At 35.7% G+C, this 18,311-nt stretch overlaps 1 protein-coding gene across 2 annotated transcripts; it reads left to right on the top strand.

Annotated features, from left to right (window-relative positions):
• Positions 1-422: 422 nt before the first annotated feature.
• Positions 423-16,605, top strand: PLK4 (polo like kinase 4). Of its 2 annotated transcripts, XM_021681466.2 has the most exons (16): positions 423-666; positions 1,323-1,418; positions 2,210-2,305; positions 2,385-2,499; positions 2,747-3,773; positions 4,731-4,831; positions 7,319-7,686; positions 8,518-8,622; positions 9,213-9,315; positions 10,295-10,444; positions 11,174-11,307; positions 11,400-11,491; positions 11,641-11,785; positions 12,826-12,966; positions 15,942-16,048; positions 16,445-16,605. In XM_021681466.2, the coding sequence occupies exons 1-16, from the start codon at positions 637-639 to the stop codon at positions 16,545-16,547; spliced, it is 2,913 nt and encodes a 970-aa protein (XP_021537141.1). In that variant the 5' UTR covers positions 423-636; the 3' UTR covers positions 16,548-16,605. The 2 variants fall into 2 exon arrangements, with proteins under 2 accessions (XP_021537141.1, XP_044768562.1); XM_044912627.1 differs by lacking the exon at positions 2,210-2,305 and having other exon boundaries at positions 630-666.
• The last annotated feature ends 1,706 nt before the right edge of the window (positions 16,606-18,311 follow it).

Here is an 18,311-nt window from a genome sequence, read left to right as displayed (position 1 = left end):
AGAATGGAGTTCAATTTCTTAAAGCACCATACATATTCATTACAGTTAGGAAAATCTATGGAGTAAACGCAGAGGTACAAAGGGTGTTTAAGCTAGGTAATGATTTTTTTTTTTCCCTGTGCTGGTCTGTCAAATTTAAACATTTGAACTTTTTAAAATCGTTTTAAAATCTTTATAGAAATGGAGATAGTTTTCCGGACAGTCAAGTGAGTAGCCTACCAGTTGTATCATCTTTCAGTCTAGCTCTTTCATCCACAGTAAACCCGGCCGTCTGAAAGCTTGACTGCCAACACTCCCTAGCAATGCTGCAGGGCTGCCAGAGCATTTCCGGTTCTAGGCCGCTTCGGCCGTGCAGGAGAGCCTGCCACGCATGCGCGCCCGGTTTCTTTACGTCACGGCTAGCCTGGCTGGGACGGCAACCGGCGGGAGTTTTTCAAAATGGGAGCGCGGAGGCGGCGCCCAGGCCTCGGAAGGTGCCGGGGAGGCCTTTCAGTGGCTGTGCAGCCGTCGCCCGGAGCGGCGGCCTAGAGAGCCAAGCCTGATGGGCGCCAAGACCGGCTGGCTGCTTGGAGCGCTGCCTCAAAGGGACTGCGTGAAGGAAGCTAATCTGGGGAGCACAGGCCTGAGCCTGGAAATATGGCGACTTGCATCGGGGAGAAGATCGAGGTGAAAAGTCTTGGCAATCGTCTGCAGGGCAGGGTGGAGGTGGGGTGGGGTAGTTGGAGTGGCAGGACTCGAGACTGCGGCAGAAAGGGGACCAGGCGAATCTAACGGCTGCGGGGCGGGCGCCGAGGTGATTTGGGAGAGTCCCAACCGCCGGCCAGGCTGTCTAGGGCGGAGCGCCCCGCCCCTCAGGCTGGGGTGTTGGGGGAAAGGTGAGTCGCTCGCGGCCCCGCCCGTCCGTCTCCGGACACCAAGGCTATCCCGCCGGGTCTGCCGCGCTAGAACAGGGCAAAACTGCCACCCCCTTCTCCGAGGGGATGGCGGTTACCTCAGGCGGGAGCTGCGGCGGGATTCCAGCGGAGCCCTCTGCTCCCAGGGGTTGGCTGGAGGTGGGAGCAAGGTGCTGAAGTTGCACTGAGGTTGAGAAAGCAGTTCATTAGCGTGCTGTATCTGAAGCCCAGCCTGGACTTTCAGGGATCCCCACAAGGCGTCAGCATGCTTTCCACCCCAGACACCTGCTGTATGGAGGTGTAATACCTGCTTGAATTTTGAATTCATATTCCCCTCTTGATCCATTTTATCATCTTTTTCCAGTCTCTTCCTGTCTTCTTTTTTACTCCTGTGAGTCATCACACATATCTTTAATTTTAACTTTAAAGGATTTTAAAGTTGGGAATCTGCTTGGTAAAGGATCATTTGCTGGTGTCTACAGAGCTGAGTCCATTCACACTGGTTTGGAAGTTGCAATCAAAATGGTAAGAATATATTAATCAACTTTTCACCTCTACTTTGCAAGTAATTAGAGAGGTGACTTAAATTGTAAGAAACTCTTTACCTATGAGGCTTTTTTTTAAATTAAGGGTGGAGAGAACCCATTGCTTATGCAGAAGACAATAGTGCCAAGTCCAGCGATTGACCTTACAGATGTGTTAGGAGATCCTTGACTGTGCTTAAATAAGTGTTTTATTTTCATTCATGTTCAGTAGACCTAGTACTTGTTATTATGCAAACTTGTAGTAATTGATAGAAATCAAAGAACAAATAATTTGTTTATAATAATGAGTAGGACTTGTGCTACTTCTATATTACACTTGTAACACTCTAAAATACTATGTTTTGATTGTTAGGGGGGTCAGTCTAATAGGAGTATCATAAACAAATTAAGAATCACTTAATCTAAACCAGGAGGGAAAGGGAAGTTTTATTTTAAAAGCTTGTCTAGTAGAAAAAGAGGAACAGATAATTTAAATCTAGCGTGGCTAGATTTTTGTTGCTTGTTATAGATATGATAGTTGTGCTCTTAAATTCTTTAAGTTGGGAAGGGATATTAGAATGCATTGGGTAAACTTTTACTGAATGTCCATTCTGCCAAGCACTCTGTTAGGTGCATGGGGAAAACAGACAATAGAGTAAATTGACCTCATAAAGAAGTAGATAAAAGGACTTAAGAATATTTTAAAGTATACTTTCTCTCCAGAGTTAACTTCTGAAAACTTCACATTTGGAAGGTCATCATCAACATTTAAATGTCTCATGTTATTTTTAGATAGATAAGAAAGCCATGTACAAAGCTGGAATGGTGCAGAGAGTCCAAAATGAGGTGAAAATACATTGCCAGTTGAAACATCCTTCTATCTTGGAGGTAATACAAATTTTATAAAAGTGACCAAGGACATTGAATTTTTGTATATTATCATTTACTATGCCCTTTTACATTTCAGCTGTATAACTATTTTGAAGATAACAATTATGTGTATCTAGTATTAGAAATGTGCCATAATGGAGAAATGAACAGGTATCTAAAGAACAGAATGAAACCATTCTCAGAAAACGAAGGTAGGTGGCTGCTTTTTTTCTTTTGTGTATTTAAATTTTACTCAACGGCCCAGTTGTCTTAAGGGGACTTAAAGGCTATTATAAAATTATCATAATAGTACTTTGGTTGGTAAAACTAAGCTGCAAGCTGGTGTTCTAATGTAATACTGTGGCACATGTACTTGGGTTTCTAAAAACTGAATTCTAAGATTCTAAATACTGAATCATATTTTCTAAATTATAAATTTTATTTTTTGCATTCCAACAGCTCGACACTTTATGCACCAGATCATCACAGGAATGTTGTATCTCCATTCTCATGGTATATTACACCGGGACCTCACACTTTCTAACCTCTTACTTACTCGTAATATGAACATCAAGATTGCTGATTTTGGGCTGGCAACTCAATTGAAAATGCCGCACGAGAAGCACTATACATTATGTGGAACTCCTAATTACATTTCACCAGAAATTGCAACTCGAAGTGCACATGGACTTGAATCTGATGTTTGGTCCTTGGGCTGTATGTTTTATACATTGCTTATTGGGAGACCACCTTTTGACACTGACACAGTCAAGAACACATTAAATAAAGTAGTATTGGCAGATTATGAAATGCCAACTTTTTTGACAAGAGAGGCCAAGGACCTTATTCACCAGTTACTTCGTAGAAATCCAGCAGATCGTTTAAGTCTGTCTTCAGTATTAGACCATCCTTTTATGTCCCGAAATTCTTCAACAAAAAGTAAAGATTTAGGAACTGTAGAAGACTCAATTGATAGTGGACATGCCACAATTTCTACTGCAATTACAGCTTCTTCCAGTACCAGTGTAAGTGGTAGTTTCTTTGACAGAAGAAGACTTTTGATTGGTCAGCCACTCCCAAATAAAGTGACGATATTTCCAAAGAATAAAAATTCAAGTGATTTTTCTTCTTCAGGAGATGGAAGCAGTCTTTATACTCAGTGGCGAAATCAAGAACAAGAAACCAGTAACAGTGGAAGGGGAAGAGTGACCCAGGATATAGAAGAAAGGCCACATTCTCGATACCTTCGTAGAGCCCATTCCTCTGATAGATCTGGCACTTCTAATAGTCAGTCTCGAGCAAAAACATTTACAATGGAACGATGTCGCTCAGCAGAAATGCTTTCAAAATCCAAAAGATCAGGAGTAGATGAAAATGAAGAAAGATACTCACCTACAAACAGCAATACCAATATTTTTCACTTCTTTAAAGAAAAGACATCCAATAGTTCTGGATCTTTTGAAAGACCTGATAATGATCAAGCACGGTAAGAAGAATTCTATGAAAAGCATTTTATTTTTCTATAAATGTTATATTAGTACAAATAGGAAGCTGCATCTAACTAAGGAGGGTTAATTTTTTCTAATATTGTCAGATGTTCCTGGGGTACTTCTTAGCTATGGTTTCTATTTCTTATTAGAAAGAAAATCAGAATGATGATTTTTAATTGTAGTTAAGAAACTCTTTCATAGGGGCGCCTGGGTGGCTCAGTCATTGGGCATCTGCCTTCGGCTCAGGTCATGATCTCAGGGCCCTGGGATCGAGCCCCGCATCGGGCTCCCTGCTCAGCGGGGAGCCTGCTTCTCCCTCTCCCACTACCCCTGCTAGTGTTTCCTCTCCTGCTGTGTCTCTCTCTGTCAAATAAATAAAATCTTTAAAAAAAAACCAAAAAACCTCTTTCATAATAAGTGTATGTGCTCATGAATGTGTTTAATACTTGAGAATTTTGTTTCATTTTTTGTTTTATAGGAAGCAGGTCTCCAGTGCAAAGTATCATATTAAACGTGTCTGATCCCTAAAGTACTCTGATAGTAACTGTTCTCTCTCTTTCTCTATCCCTCTCTCTCACACACACACACACACACTCACACACACAAGCTGAGCAAGTGATGAGTAATCATATTGACTGCTTCTCACATGAAGGCAATTTTTTGATGACTGTAGTGTTTATTTTTTCCTTTTTCTGATCTTTGATTTTTATGCTTAAATTACAAGATGGCAATAGCCATGTAGAAACATTGTCACAGTACCATTGGCATTTTGATCTGGAAGTTTAGCTTCTTAGAGACAATTTAATTATGCAAATATTGGTTTCTATAGTTACTCTAAAATTTTTAGGTATTCAGATCAAAAGATAACTACCTTTTGAAATATTTTTATCTTCAAAAGTCATTACCTGATAATTTTTTTATTAGTTTATCGGAATTTTTTTTTCTCTGTTTAGCTCCAGTCATCTTTGTCCAGGAAAAACTCCTTTTCCATTTCCAGACCAAACGTCTCAGACTGAAATGGTGCAACAGTGGTTTGGGAATCTGCAAATAAAGGGTGAGTTTTCTGTTTGGGTTTTCTAAAGAAAATAATACATTAAAAATAATAATAATACATTTTCAATAAACTATATTACAATAACAGTAATAATAACTTTACTCATTTTGAGTATTTGCTATATCAGTTACTGTCCTTAATGCTTAACAAATATTAACTTATTAAATTCTCACACACAAAAAATACGAAGCTAGGGGTGCCTGGGTGGCTCAGTCGGTTGAGCGTCTGCCTTCGGCTCAGGTCACGCATGATCTCCGGATGCTGGGATGGAGCCCTGCATCGGGCTTCCTGCTCAGCGGGGAGTCTGCTTTTCTCTCTCTCCCTCTGCCCCACCCCACTGCTTGTTCTCTTTCTCTCAAATAAATAAGTAAAATCTTTTAAAGAAAAATATGAAGATAATATCATTAGCCCTATCTTCTTTGTGTTGCAGAGAGCTTAATTTGCCAAGCTACACCACTGCCTCTAAGCAGAGGAGCCACGATTCCAATACAAGCAGTCTGGCTCATAGACTTTACTCTTTATCTCTCTGTTCTTGCAGCCTATCTGTAAGAAGCACCTACTATCAGTGCCTATAAAATAATCAAAAGATGGTTGACCTTATTTTTAAGTAGTAGCTGATGTGGACATCATGGTTTACCAGTGGGACCTTACATACACTAAAGTACACAGCTACTAAAACCTTAATGGGTTTTTTTTGTTTTGTTTTGTTTTGTTTTGTTTTGTTTTTTTAAGTGAGCTCTAGGCCAACATGGGCTTGAACTCGCAAACTTGAGATCAAGAGTTACATACTTGGGGCGCCTGTGTGGCTCAGTCGGTTAAGCGTCTGCCTTTGGCTCAGGTCATGATCCCGGGGTCCCAGGATCGGGCCCTGCATCGGGCTCCGTGTTCAGCGGGAAGCCTCCTTCTCCCTCCGTTTCCCCCTGCTTGTGCTCTTTCTCTCTCTTAAATAAATAAAATCTCTAAACAAACAAACAAACAAACAAAAGTGTTACATACTCTACTGACTGAGCCAGCCAGGCACCCCAAAACCTAAACATTTTTAAACAGCTGTCATCCAGGTCATTATTTTAGATTCAGAGTTTGACAGTTCAACATTTCTTATTAATGAATATGACAGACTCACAGAAGGTGGGTTGGAAATAACCGTGGAAAAAAAGGGAGAATAAAAAAGAAAACATATGGGGAGGAGGAGATCATTTCGTACTAAGTATTATATTACTTCAAAGAGTACATAATATGACTATAATTTAAGCAGAGTTGTTATGTTACCGCAAGCATCTATTCTTTTTTTCTTTTTAAAAAATATATTATTTTCAAGAGCCCAAAAGGGAATTAATCTTTTTATGTGTACTTGATGATGATAATAATTCAAGTTTATGGTTTTTAAACTATAAAATTGCCATGTACTTAATCTTGCACTTAACCTTCTGTTGTGTTGATAGATACTTCTATTTGGTAATACGGATATATCTGAGATGGAGAAATAAGCTTGTTTATAATCTAGTAGTGCTGCTGCAATTTTAAAGAATATTATTTGGTACAAAATATTTCTATCATAATGGAAGTAGGAGGAAGGAAAGCACTAACAAGTCATTTAGGGGAAAAAATGCAATATATATTTTTACAGTTTAGCATTTGAAAAATTGCCTTAATCAGATCTATATAGTCTAATCATTTAGGGGGCTTTAAAAAAATAATATTCCCATGTGAACTCTAAAACCATATAAAATATAAATGGGTAAAATTCAACAAGAACTCTTAAAAAATGTGGGGCAAATACCCCTGTAATATTAAATATTAATCATAATATGAAAACTATTTCATATACTGTTTTTGCTTTTACTTGCATATTTTATAAGTAAAGATGATGACAGTCCTCAGCTTAAAGAGGATACATTTACATATTACATAGAATGATTACCTGGGAGCTCCTCAAATCTGTACTTGTTGGAACACTGGCAATTACTTATTTTAGAATTAGTAAGTCACCCTGATTTTGCCTTGATTGAAAAATGAATTTCATATTAATATCTTTTTTTTCTATTAATATCTTTTTTAGGAGTATAAAGGTATATCTTTGCAATCTGGATTAAAATGTTCTTTAAAGTCATTCTTGGGGAGCCTGAGTGGCTCAGTCGGTTAAGTGTCTACCTTCTGCTCAAATCATGATCCCAGGGTCTGGGATTGAGCCCCAGATTGGTCTGCCTGCTCAGTGGGGAGTCTGCTTCTCCCTCTTCCTCTGCCTCCTCCCACCTGCTTATGCTCATGCTCTATCTCTCTCTCTCTCAAATAAATAAATAAAATCTTTAAAGTCATTCTTGTATATGTCTTATCTTAAAACTGCTTATTTGTTAGAAATATTAATAAGCATTTTTTTACTAGATTTCTTTTGTACCTCAAAACAAAATTATACTAGCATGACATTGTGTTGTGTAGACTTGTTTTTTTCATTTTTCACTAAATTGCTCCATTCTGTGTATAATGCAGCTCATTTAAGAGAAAATACTGAACACAACAGCATTAGCCCAAACAGAGATTTCCAAGGCCATCCAGATTGGCAGGACACATCAAGAAATGCTTGGACTGAGACGCGAGCCAAAAAGAGCCCTGATGCTTCTGATAATGTGCATCCTGCAAAACAGCCGAATACCATGAAATATATGACTGCATTTCAAAGTAAACCGGAGATAATTCAACAAGAATCTATTTTTGGCTCAGATCCTCTTTCTGAACAAAGCAAGACTAGGGGTATGGAGCCACCATTGGGTTATCAGAAACGTACACTACGAGGCATTACATCTCCTTTGACTGCTTACAGGTTAAAACCGATTAGACAGAAAACCAAAAAGGCTGTGGTATGTCTATCATTTTTCTAAATTACTATGTGGTATTTTCCTTGAGTATGTGGTTTCTTGTATCAAATATGTTTCTTTTAGTTCCTGTACTTTTGATATTTACATGAGAAACTCATTTAAAAGTAAAGAGACCGGGAGTTTATGGAAAAATAGCTAGTGTTTTCTTCTGGCTACTTTAAGAATGGTGAATTGGTACTGATAAGTTTTGAATTTTAAATTATTGATAATGAGAAACATTTAAAAATAACAGGGGCTAAATACTGTGTTAAATATTATTTTATTTACAATTCCAATTACTAAATTAATATTTAATACTGCTTTTTGCTTTTGTCTTGTTTTGGTATTTAGTCTCAAATGAAAAAGGTAAACTAAAAAATAAAATTTTTTTTTAACACCTGGAATTATTTAAAGAAAAAGTATACACAAAATCAAGTTTAGAGTTTAAATTGATGTATGAATTGGGAATAGCGATTTTAATTTTTTAATTCCATCTTCCTCCTGTTTGTACCTTGCTTTCTGTTTCACCCAATCTGCCTTTGTTTGGCTTGCTTTTGTCTTCTCAAAGTCCTTATTCTCCACCCCTACCTTCTGCTTTCGTTCTGCTCTCTGGTTATCATTTCACACTTAATTATGCCTTCTTACCTTTGCTCCTTGTGTTTCACAATTGTGCTCAAATACACCTGTGGTGTAGACTGTTGCAGAGAAGCAGCCATTTGATTTTGACTTCAATTTTTGTTTCTGCTATGGTTAAGTACTTTTAAGTGTTATATATGTCAGAGCTATTATAGTAAACAAGAGAATTGTTACTAATGTTAGTTTCTTGTTTTTTAGGTTAGCATACTTGATTCAGAGGAGGTATGTGTGGAGCTTCTAAAGGAGCATACATCTCAAGAATATGTGAAAGAAGTTCTTCAGATATCTAGTGATGGAAATATGGTAATGTGGCTTTACTTTATTTTGCAACTTTAAATCATCATTAAGCATTTAGCATTCCAATTCGTTCTACAAGGATATCGTTAAAATATTTAAAAATTGGTTTTCTTAATGTGATAGTATCTCTGAAATTCAAAAACTAAAATAGCATATTACATATATTTAATTAATGTGGTTTTAAGAATAATTATAGCTTGTAGTAAATCTAAACTTTAAGCTTAAGTTTGAAAAGCAAAATAACTGGGGCGCCTGGGTGGCTCAGTCGTTAAGCGTCTCCCTTCAGCTCAGGTCGTGATCCCAGGGTTCTGGGATTGAGCCCCATATCGGGCTCCCTGCTCAGCAGGAAGCCTGCTTCTCCCTCTCCCACTCCCCCTGTTTGTGCTCCCTCTCTCACTGTGTCTCTCTCTGTCAAATAAATAAATAAAATCTTAAAAAAAAAAAAGGCAAAATAATTACTTCTAGGGAATATTTAACATTTTCAATAAAATAATATTTAATTTTACATGTGAGCTCTTTTCATAATTTTATTAACAAAATATAGCACTCTAACTTAATGGCATATAATTAGAATTCTTAAAAAAACTTTTTGGCAGATCACTGTTTATTATCCCAATGATGGAAGAGGTTTTCCTCTTGCTGATAGACCACCACCCCCTACTGACAACATCAGTAGGTACAGCTTTGACAATTTACCAGGTATGTAAATTTACCAGGGAATAAATTTAGATAATGGATTTATACATACGTAAACTCCGTATGTGTGAATATCATCGATTGTAAATGTCTTGCTTCAGCCAGGCTGCAGCTCATGTTCTCATATTTTATATATGGTGAGATGTGTAATTTACTAATCCAATGTTTATTCATAATGTATGTTATCACGTATTTAAGTAAAAACTATGGAATATTAGTCATATATCACACAAATATAATACATACACTTGTTTAGTTACTAATTTGTCTAGAATCTTGTTTAAAATTCAACATAAAGTATCAATTTTTGACTTTTGAAAGCATTATTATGCTCCATAAATGATCATCTATAATTATGGCTACCCAAATTTGACTCCTTGTTCAGCTTCTGGATATTATGGATGGGGGAATTAAATATTGAATAGTAAGACTTCACTGAAGTGACTTTTAGAATCAAACAAGAAAACCTATCTAACCTAACCCTATTAGAAATCAAAACAGATAGACAAGACTAAATACTGTAAGTGACTATAGTTACAGGGAATTGTAAAAACTAATTTTGAATAGTAGGACCACAAAACTCTATGCTTTACTAACATAAAAAGAACTACATCTTTTCCTGATAGTCTGATTCTGATTTCTCAGGTAGAAATTTTTTCATTTCAATTTTTAAAACTTTTCTGGAATCATTACTTATAATAAGGAGTCAATGAGTCAAAGAAAGAGATTTTTTAAATAATCATGGTACTATTCATCAGATTTTGTTATATACTTCTTGGGAATTGTATTATATTGTCTTTAGTTTTCATTACAATAATAGACTTGCATGACTAAAATATCTTTATTTTGGTAATGAGGTTTCTAACCTATCAACTTGAATTTTTGAGGAAGAGTAGAGATCAATATTAAACTTAGGGAATTTATATGTCACATCAACACTTTATTTCCTACTATTAGGTAATTTTTTTCTTTTCTTCCCTAGAGAAGTACTGGCGAAAATATCAATATGCTTCCAGATTTGTACACCTTGTAAGATCTAAATCACCCAAAATCACTTATTTTACAAGATATGCTAAATGCATTTTGATGGAGAATTCCCCTGATGCTGATTTTGAGGTTTGGTTTTATGATGGTAAGTACCATTTAGAAATGGTAATTTTTTTCCCTTTAGTTTATAATTTAGTAGTTGTGTTTTTTTTTTAAATTCAGCACCACAAGTTTATAAACTATATATTCATACAAATTAATTACACAGCACAGTGTACTATATGCTAAATATGTTAACCAAATTTATTTATATATACTTTCATGTAAACAGCTTATTCTCCAATACGTATATTAGTCCTCTTTCCCTAAATAGCTTAGATTTAACAACATTCAGGTTGGTAGTACAGAATCACCTGAAATAAATATCCTGTTTCTTAATAGAAACTCAAATGCACATATACCAAATGATGAAAATTAGAAATGTGGCAAAAGGATAGGGTTGAACTAGAGAATATTATTTTCTAAATCTATTCTATAAAGATGGTTTACTTTTTAATCGGTAAAACTCCGTTTAAGGGACACCTAGCACATACACTCACACGGTACACATATAATTATAGCTATCCTTCAGTTATGTTTTTGTATGAGATCAGTGATTTTTTAAGATATCATAAAAGTATGAAACTTAAGCCAGATATATGCAGAAAAAAATGGATGGCCTATATTTACTGAATATATTCAGAGCCTCATTTTATTAATGTTCAGTGAGTGAATATAAATAATACCTTGATCTTTATGCACTAGTATGATAATGAGTATAAACAGGAATATTTAAAGAAATGATAAAAGAGTAGTTTTCTTCTTATTCTTTAAGGAGCAAAGATACGCAAAACCGAAGATTTAATTCAGGTGATTGAAAAGACTGGGAAATCTTACACCTTAAAAGGTGAAAGTGAAATTAATAGCTTGAAAGGGGAAATACAAATGTATATGGATCATGCAAATGAGGTATGTACCTAGTTGTGGTAGGTTTTTCATACCAATTAATAGTGATTCCAAGTGACAGATGAAATAATGACAGCACTATTCTTTTGAAATAGGGCCATCGTATTTGCTTAGCACTGGAATCCATAATTTCAGAAGAGGAAAAGAAAAGTGGAAGTGCTCCCTTTTTCCCAATAATTGTAGGAAGGTAAATGTTTGAAAAAATTTTAAATATGTCTAAGATGTATCGGAAATGTTAAAAAAAAGTAGTTTGGTGTTTACATTATGGACATTTTTTAGTTTTCTGTAATTTGAAAGCTTTAAGGGAATATATTCAGACATTTCTTTCCCCTTCAGAAAACCTGGTAATACTAGTTCACCTAAGGCCTTATCACCTCCTCCTTCTGTGGATTCAAACTACCTGATAAGTGATAGAGCATCTTTGAATAAAATGATGAATAGTGCTGCTTATCCAAAACCGGCACCAATACTTAATCCTTCTGTAAGTAAATATATGTCACTTCTATACTTTAAACTCTTCAGTGATTGCCTCATGCCCTTCATATAAAATTTAAATTCCTTACTATGGCCTTACTATCATCTGTCTACTTCTCCCCTGCCTACTTACCCTGTACTGTCTATGCCTTCTTTAGTTCTTCAAGTAAATCAAACTTTCAGGGCCTTTTCACCTGCTATTCACTTGACCTGGAACTTTTCTCTAACCTCTTAATGGCTAATTCTTTCTCATCCTTTAGGTCTCAGTTTATTTTTTTTATTTTTATTTTTTTAAAGATTTTATTTATTTGACAGAGAGAGAGTACAAGTAGGCAGAGCGGCAGGCAGAGGGAGAGAGAGAAGCAGGCTCTCCACTGAGCAGGGAGCCCGACATGGGGCTCGATCCCAGGACCCTGAGATCATGACCTGAGCTGAAGGCAGATGCTTAACGACTGAGCCACCCAGGGGCCCCCAGGTCTCAGTTTAAATGTTACCCCTGTGAGGCCTAACCTGTCCCCTCTGGGAAAAAGCAAAATATGTTACTATATGTATCATTTTATTTTTACTAATAAAATATCATTGACTGCCTTAATATCCATGATAGATCATTGGTTACGTAAACTTATTAAATTTTTATTCAGTGAACTATCATGCCTATAAATACTATATAGCAATACAGAAAAATGCAACATTAAAGAAATAGATCTGTGTACACTCATGCACATATACGTATATACTATAATTGCAGTTATGAAAAATTGTACCTTGGGGAAAAAAAAGGCAAAAGAAATCTACCTAAATGAAAACAGCAACTGATTTTTCTTTTCTGTATTTCTCTAATTTTCCGTAATGCGGTTATATACTTGCATTTTTTTGTTAATATTTTAATTTAAATCTGAAGTTTATTATGTGATTATATCTTAATTTTTTAACTTTGTTATTAAAAATATTTTCAGCTTATGAAAATCTAGTCATTTTTCAGTTTTGCTGAAGTTGGCTTATAAAAATGCTAAGGAATAATATCTTTTTGTCTTTTACTGTTTGTAGATGGTTACAAATGAAGGACGTGGCTTTACGGCTGCAGCTTCTGGAACAAACATCTCTTCTAGTAGTCTAAAAGAATGTCTTCCTAAATCAGCACAACTTTTGAAATCTGTTTTTGTGAAAAATGTTGGTTGGGCTACACAGGTGAGAAGTTTTTATAGTAAAGTGAATTTTCTCAGTATGAATTTCTTTAGTTTTCACAGTCATTAGACAATTATCAAAAAAAATAAATAATTTTAAAGATTTCTCTTTGCAAGAAAGATTTTACACCTTTTTTTACATTGGTTATATTAAAATTTTAGACATTTTTTATTTGTACACACTTGGAGAACTCTAGGTATTGTTAATAGATTGGTAAGGCGTAAGTGATTTGTTTTTGACATTTGTTTTTACAGTTTTAAAAACAAGTGTTTTAAACCCAAATGTCCACTGATAGATGGATGAAGAAGATGTATGTGTAGGGGCGCCTGGCTGACTCAGTCCATAGAGCATGCAACTCGATCTCAGGGCTGTGAGTTCAAGCCCCACGTTGGGCATAGAGCCCACTTAAAATTAATTAATAAATAACTATACATACATACATACATTAAAAGAAAGTATGTGTATATACACAATGGAATATTACTCAGCCATAAGAAAAAAGAATAAAATCTTGCCATTTTTGACAACATGGGTGGGCCTAGAGGGTATTATGCCAAGTGAAATAAGTCAGAGAAAAACAAATATATGATTTCACTTACATGTGGAAGCTAAAAAACAAAACAGAAAGAAGCTCATCCATACAGAAAACAAACTGGTCATTGCCAGAGGGGAGGAAGATTGGCAAACTAGGTGAAGGGGATTAAGAGGTACACACTTCCAGCTGTAAAATAAATAAGTCACAGAAATGAAAAGTACAGCATAGGGAATATATAGTCAATAATACTGTGATAGAGTTGTGACAGATTGTGAGCATTGAGTGCTGTATAGAATTGTTGAATCACTATGTTGTATACCTGAAACTAACATAACATTGTATGTCAACTGTGCTTCAATTTAAAAAATAAATTAAGAAAAACAGAATAGAGGGGCGCCTGGGTGGCTCAGTTAGTTAAGTGTCTGCCTTCGGCTCAGGTTATGATCTCAGGTCCTGGGGTCAGCCCCATGTCGGGCTCCCTGCTCGGTGGGAAGCCTGCTTCTCCCTCTCCCTCTGCCCTTCCATCCTGCTCATACTCTCTCTCTCTGTCTCTGTCTCTCTCAAATAAATAAAATCGTAAAAAACAAACAGAATAGAGGTGTCTCATAATGGCTACTTATTGGGAATTGAGAATGATGTTCATGACATTTAGTTTTACAAACTATTTTTAATCTATTACTAGAGTAATTCATTTGGCAGAAAAGGATTTTTGCATTTAAAAATTAAGTCCAGGGGCTCCTGGGTGGCTCAGTCATTAAGCGTCTTCCTTTGGCTCAGGTCATGATGCCGGGGTCCTGGGATTGAGCCCCGCATTGGGCTCCCTGCTCAGCGGGAAGCCTGCTTCTCCCTCTCCCACTCGCCTTGCTTGTGTTCCCTCTCTCACTGTGTCTCTCTCTGTCGAATAAATAAATAAAATCTTTAAAAAATAAATTAAATAAATAAATAAAAATTAAGTCCACATTGAGTTTCATACTTACAGAATTATATGTAGGTGTGAGCCTATATGTATATATTATCTGAAAGCTTGAAGATGGAGACTTGAGCATAGTACATGTAATTTTTACTTACCAGTGAAGAAAAATGCATCTTAGACCTTTATGAGGGTAGGAAATAAATGAAGGGAACTCAGCATTTGTTGAGTACGTGCTATGTGGTACCATGTTTCTCACATATATTGTCATATATAAAGTTGGTGTTACCTCCTTTTATAGATAGTAAAATTATGGCTTATAACTGTTGACTGACTTGCACAGTCTTACTTGGTAGTTGGCAGTCTGGTTGTAAACTCAGGTCTGTTTGATTCCAGTGACCATGTGTTCTCTCTGCTGTTTGGAGTGCCACATTGTATATTAGTGACTATATCAAATATCAGTGACTAAAGGAATAAGTTGCAAAGGCTAAGGTGTAATGTTCTCAGGCAGAAGAGAGATTCTGTAGCCCAAGAACAAAGAATAGAGGGAAATCCTAATTTAAGAAAATGTTACTTTTGTTATTTCCTAAATCTCTTCTTGGTTAGAAATGCTATTGGAGGGGCTCAGTCATTAAGCGTCTGCCTTCAACTCAGGTCATGATCCCAGGGTCCTGGGATCGAGCCCCACATCGGGCTTCCTGCTCGGTGGGAAGCCTGCTTCTCCCTCTCCCACTCCCCCTGCTTGTGCTCCCTCTCTCACTGTGTCTCTCTCTGTCAAATAAATAAAATCTTAAAAAAAAAAAAGAAAGAAAGAAATGCTTTTGGAGTGGGGGGGAGGACACAAAACTACTCAGACATCATAGTAGAAATGAATAGGAAACAGGATTCATTTAGAATAATTTTAATATTTTAATGCCATAGCTATTAAAGGAATAATCAGAAAAGATGTGAATATTCTCAGTGCTACTACCATCACAATCCCATATTTGTAGTTTTCTGAGAGGGTTGCTTTTTTTTTTTTTTTTTTTAAAGATTTATTTAATTTGGGACGCCTGGGTGGCTCAGACGTTAAGCGTCTGCCTTCGGCTCAGGTCATGATCCCAGGGTCCTTATATCGAGCCCTGCATCGGGCTCCCTGCTCCTCCCTCTCCCACTCCCCCTGCTCGTGTTCCTGCTCTCACTATCTCTCTCTCTCTCTTTCTCTGTGTCAAATAAATAAAATCTTTAAAAAAAAAAAGATTTATTTAATTTATTTGAGAGCGAGCGCACGCTCGTTCAAGCACGAGCAGTGGGGGTGCAGAGGGAGGCAAGCAGACTCCCTGCTTAGTGGGGAGCCCTATACGGGGCTTGATACTAGGACCCTGAGATCATGACCCGAGCTAGAATCAAGAGTCAGATGCTTAACTGACTGAGCCACCCAAGAGCTCTGAGCATTGTTTTTTTTAACTGTATGAAAGTCCTATTAAACATGAGTACCTTTTAAGAACTTTAAATCTTATACTGTATAGTAATTTTGCACACTTATTTTTCTAGTTAACTAGTGGAGCTGTGTGGGTTCAGTTCAATGATGGGTCCCAGTTGGTCGTGCAGGCAGGAGTGTCTTCTATCAGTTATACATCACCAAATGGTCAAACAACTAGGTAAGTTCTTAATATAATGGTTGAGATTTAGCCCTTTGCTATATAATTTTGTTTTCTCTGTATGTTGAAATAAATGATTTAATAAAGTTTTGTATGTTCTTTAGATTAGGGCCTTCAATTTAATGAAGAATCCAATTTTCAAGTCAGCTCAAGTTTTTGACCTAATTTTCTTTTTATTTTTTAAATACATTTAGAAAGTGGCCTATTTTAAAAGGAAACAAACTGGATATGCTTAACTTGATTTAGGTATCTACTTAAATAATTTTGTGTAATTTTTCTGAGGTACCTCTTTCATTGAAGAATTACTGAAAAATAGCATATGCCTTTTGGTAGTCTCCTACAAACCAATTAATTAAGTTATATTTTTGTCTTTTTTTTTTCTTTTGCTTCACTTAGGTATGGAGAAAATGAAAAATTGCCAGATAACATCAAACAGAAATTACAGTGTCTTTCTTCCATCCTTTTGATGTTTTCTAATCCAGCTCCGAGTTTTGAATAATTAAAGCTCCTTTTAGATACATAAGTCTAATAAATAACTTTGTTGGCTTTCAAGTAAAGTGACTTTTTTTATTTAATCTAACTTCCTCAGAAAGCCTTTCTATAAAAGACAGTTTTAATCTATACCATAATGGATGTATTCTAATGAGAGAACAAAACAGAATGAAACTTCTAAAATGTACTGGTCATAGATTAAAATAGTACACCGGACTTTGCTCTTAGAACATATACCCCCAAACTTTGTGTTCATATATTTGTATTGAACAGTCTTTTAAAAGCAAATATATAAATGGTGTGTGGTATATTTATGCTTTTTTTATTGTTTTCCCTACTTCTCAGACATGTTGAGAATCATGGAAAAAACATGCTGGAGTCTTTGAGGTTTTGACCATGTAAATAATGTGTATTTATGTTGTAAGTAACATATGTAAACATGTATATTTGTTTTATATTTATTTTTGTAGCACCAGTTTCTAATGAAACATTTTTGAAAATGCATTTTATAAAAAAAATAAATACAGAGATAAGTTGCTTTATCTTTTGATTTATTTAATTAAATATTTTAAAGTAAGTTACTAGTAAGCTCATTTTTAAATTATGTTGCCTGTTTACGAGCCAGTTAAATTTTTTAAATTAATTTTGCAAATGGTAAACACATTGTTTCTCTACCTTTATTGAAAATATCTGTATATTTTAATGATAAACATTTTAACACTGTAAAACTTAATATAATAGTTAAAATGAAGAAAAAGAATATTTGATAGTGGACAGCCATTACCTTTTACTCAAGGTAAAATAGGAATGAAATAAAACTATATAAATATGATAAAGTCTTTTTAACCTAATGTTTCCTGCTGTTTATTAAAATTAGAAATATTTGAGCTAATTCCATTTAGTAGACAGGAATACCTAATGCCACAATTATTCAACATTGTTTTGGACATTTTTGCCTAAGGCAATGAGAAGAATATTAATTTGCAACATAATTTGCAGAGTTAATAAAAAAAAGACAACCCGATAGAAGTATGGACAAGAGATGAGCAGATAATTCACAAAGACAGAAAAGAGGAAATATATGCTCACCATATTTATAGTTGGAGAAATGCAAAATTAAAACAAAATCATTTCCTTTTATCAAAGAGATTGGTAAAAAATAATAAAATAGTGCTTGCTAAGAGAAACAGGGCATTCTCATGTGTTGATTAATTAGTGTAAAAGTAATTTGGCAATATCTGTTAGAATTAACACATTTTAGTACATTGGTAATCAATTTTCAGGAGGAGAATTATGTAAGCCCATCCTTAGGGAAAAAGTATGATGAGAAATAAGAGTTACCCTCTAAAAATGGAAGTAGTTAAGGAATTTCTAGCTTAATTTTGAAGGCTAATAAATACATTTTGCTTTGACAGATTTTAATTAGGTGTATTTTTTGTCATCTCTTTCATTCTTAATATGTCTCTGTTTCAGGTACTTCTCTTATACATATCATATACCTGAATTTTGTTTTTTATATTTTTTATTTATTTTTATTTATTTATTTGACAGAGAGAGACACAGCGAGAGAGGGAACACAAGCAGGGGGAGTGGGAGAGGGAGAAGCAGGCTTCCCGCTGAGCCGGGAGCCTGATGCGGGGCTCGATCTCAGGACCCTGGGATCATGACCTGAGCCGAAGGCAGATGCTTAATGCCTGAGTCACCCAGGCACCCCTGAATTTTGTTTTTTAATCCAATCTGATAACCTCTGTAGTCTACTGTGTTCACGTTT

This window comes from Neomonachus schauinslandi, chromosome 2 (genome assembly GCF_002201575.2).
Source record: "Neomonachus schauinslandi chromosome 2, ASM220157v2, whole genome shotgun sequence".
Classification (NCBI taxonomy): domain Eukaryota; kingdom Metazoa; phylum Chordata; class Mammalia; order Carnivora; family Phocidae; genus Neomonachus; species Neomonachus schauinslandi.
This window is presented reverse-complemented; position numbering and strand designations above follow the sequence as displayed.